General features: G+C 45.2%; 1 protein-coding gene across 1 annotated transcript; it reads right to left on the bottom strand.

Moving 5' to 3' along the window:
• Positions 1-775: 775 nt before the first annotated feature.
• Positions 776-2504, bottom strand: Dph5 (diphthine methyl ester synthase). The gene is made up of 2 exons (XM_065216869.1): positions 2149-2504; positions 776-2078 (listed from the first exon to the last, which is right to left on the bottom strand). Exons 1-2 carry the CDS (start codon positions 2281-2283, stop codon positions 1281-1283), a joined length of 933 nt encoding a protein of 310 aa, XP_065072941.1. The 5' UTR covers positions 2284-2504; the 3' UTR covers positions 776-1280.
• Between the last annotated feature and the right edge of the window lie 518 nt (positions 2505-3022).

Below are 3022 nucleotides of genomic sequence, written 5' to 3'. Positions count from 1 at the left end.
TAGAACACTAAGTTAAAAGCACGCAATAAACTAATATGCGAAGAAGAAGAAGCTAATCATTTTATGCATAAATATTGGATGCTTGTCATCATTGTCCTGTGGGTCCCGTATGACGAAGAAGTGATCTACCCTACCCTTCCCCTACCAGCATTCCTCCAAAGCCAACATTCCAACCGAGCTGCCCTTAACCTGAGAACTCAACATGTCACGAACGCCATAACCCATCACCCAATTGCCATCAAATTATGGAAATTAAAAGCTTCCTGCTTCTTTGTTCAACCCAAACCACACTCGCCGTTCCCTTGTTGCTGCAGCCGAAATGGTGAAGCAGATTTCTATTAAACATTAGGCCTATTAGGAATGCATGGCTCTTTCTCTGTCGGGTGGTAAAGCTGTTGACCTGACCTGTGTACTATACACGTACATATCCCTACCAATGATTCATTCTGTTACAGCCTGATGGATGGCGATGATTGGGGCCGGCCGATAAAACGAGAACGACAAAACATTGACCGCAGGTGGTGGCACACGAAAATATTCAAACCACCACAACGGCCATCCCTCGCGTGGAATGGTATGTTTAAGGTATGAAGTGGTGCAGCAGCAACTGAGGAAAGCGAAACCGATAAGGCCAAACAATCGCGCTTTGCTGGTGGTGAGATTACCCTGCTGTTCCAACAGCGCATGATGTAAGGAATTATTTTTCGGATGTCCTTGAACCTTTCTTCGGTGGAGTTGAAAAAGGAGAAGCTTTTCGTCGTTATAGAATATTTTAATTTTCGGTCTTCACAGCACCGGCTAGACAGTGTTGAGCTGGGAAAATGCTAATGTGCGATAAGAATTTTGCTATTCAAAGTGTGAAACACGCGCTTCTAATTATGACACAGGACACAACGTCCAAGGTCAAAAAGGGACTGAACTTAGGGCTTTCTTTTCTTTGAATTCTGAGAAGGAAATTGATCATCGGATGACTGTTGCATATTTTTGTCATTAACATTTCAAAGGGACGAAACTGCTGCTGTAAACAATGGCTTAGCCGTCGATTATTCACGAATAAAAGCTCACTTATGCAAACTAACAACACCATCAAGTAGAGGACTGGCATGGTTAGTTTGGAGCAAGCTTTTATTTGCGAGAAATCGACGGTTGAAGTCAATGCTTACAAAAGCAGTGTCACCCAAATAAAATGTTGGCATCGATTTGATAAGCATTTTATGCAATTATTTAAAATTAAAAAAAGTGGTAAAGCAGTGTCGTCACTTACTTGGCCTTGCCGTGACTTAGTTGTTGGAGTTACTGGTGGAGGTGCTGTCCAATGTCGTCTCCAACTTGAATATGTTGGTCGGTTCCTCCCGGAGAGCTCTCTTCTGAAGCGCCTTCAAATCTTCCTCGCTGAACTGTTGCAAATATTCCGTCTCGAGAGGATGCATTTCCACTGCCGGAATGATCAGCGAATGCAGTGGGGGTCCCAGATCGGTTTTCCGCATATCTTTCAACGAGCAAGCCTTGATCTGCTGAGTTTCATGACCGACTCGAGCCAGTCCAATTACAACGGTTCGGTCGTTGAAGATGTGACTTCTTAAATCGTGACCGCATTCCTTGCGCTTGTGAAGCAAGCGGAACAACTGATCAGCCGCTTCGCTACAGGTCATGAAGCGCGGCGGTTGGTACTCACGTTTCTTCTTGCACAGCGATTCCAGAGTCGGTTCCTTCACCCGGATGTCCAACAGACAGAGCGTATGCAGGCCGTGTTCGATGTTGGCGATTATTTTATCGTAGAAACTGTCCGGTTCCCAGTTTTCGGTCCAATAAGGTATGGACACTGTTTCTCCAAAGTGATACAGTTGCAATCCGCAACATCCCACGGCATTCATTATGGAAGCGTTGTGTATCACCTGGAACGGGATTTTCTTCTCTTTGGCTCGTAGCAACAGATCGGTATGGGTGGTGGCACCGAAGGGGTCCCCTACCACCAGGAAGGCTATCTCCACCGAATCGGCATTCGCTAGGATATCATCCGCACCCTGTTCGACCAATTCGCGATCAGCCAGGATCAGTGGTCGACCATAGAATTCCTCCTGAAAGTGAAAACGTTACATGCACAAACATGTTCCATCTTGGCTACAACCATATTGAAAAATCACCTACCAGCTTCTCCTGACCGCAGGTCAGAATCGACGTGTACGATTCCAGATAGACCCGTTCACACCGCTTGACGACCTCCAGCCCCTTGACGGTGATATCCTTGGGATCACCCAAGCCGAGACCAATCACGTAGAACATCTTCCTTCCGGTCGGAGCAATTAACTATTAGTTCACCACACGGCACGCGACAAATCAGCTGATTCGATTGTTTACGACGACGCGTGGCAACACAGGATGACAAACTATGGAAACTTCCACCCCAGAGCGGTCAATTTTTCCGTGAAAACGCGCACGTGCCGGACGTGAATTATTTTTGTGTTTTCGATTCGAAACCGCGCGGTGTTTTGTTTTGATTTCTTTTCTTTTTTTTCGATTCACACTTCGCTTCGCTCTCACACGCGATGACAAACGGGGCGCGTTTAGTAGTGTGTGGATGAACTGGATGAACTTGATGGGTGAACTTAAAAAATTGATGAGGTGCAAGGACGATTTGGTAGAGGTTAAAAGTTTTTTTTACTAATAGCGAATTCGTTTATTATTCAGTTCCAACCTGGATCGGGTATCAAGATTGGGTCTGCTTGTTTTCTGACAAACGTCAGTTTGCTCGTTTGTTTTTAAAACCTAGCTCAGGTTGAGGTTTACACTGACAAAAAGTTCGGTTTCGCACTGGGTTGGAACTGGTGTTAACCCCGATAATAAACGAATTCGCTATAAGGCTCTGAACCATTTGGTGGATTATTTTAACTTTTGGTTAAAATTTGACAGATGGAAAGTTATCGATTAACCCTGCTATCCGAGCATGGTTATTTCTGACAGACAAGAAGTTAAATTTTGACAACCGTGGCTCGAAAACCGGTCGATCGACAGCACGGGGATT

Source organism: Ochlerotatus camptorhynchus, unplaced genomic scaffold (genome assembly GCF_037179485.1).
Source record: "Ochlerotatus camptorhynchus isolate MF236.1 unplaced genomic scaffold, CSIRO-AGI_Acam_v1.1 ptg000070l, whole genome shotgun sequence".
NCBI classification, from domain to species: Eukaryota; Metazoa; Arthropoda; class Insecta; order Diptera; family Culicidae; genus Ochlerotatus; species Ochlerotatus camptorhynchus.
This window is presented reverse-complemented; position numbering and strand designations above follow the sequence as displayed.

Excerpts from the sequence above, each read along its gene's own strand:
- Dph5 (XM_065216869.1), bottom strand. The coding sequence starts at position 2,283 with ATGTTCTACGTGATTGGTCTCGGCTTGGGTGATCCCAAGGATATCACC. Across the intron at positions 2,079-2,148 it reads CCTGCGGTCAGGAGAAGCTG|GAGGAATTCTATGGTCGACC; the intron begins GTAGGTGATTTT and ends TTTCACTTTCAG.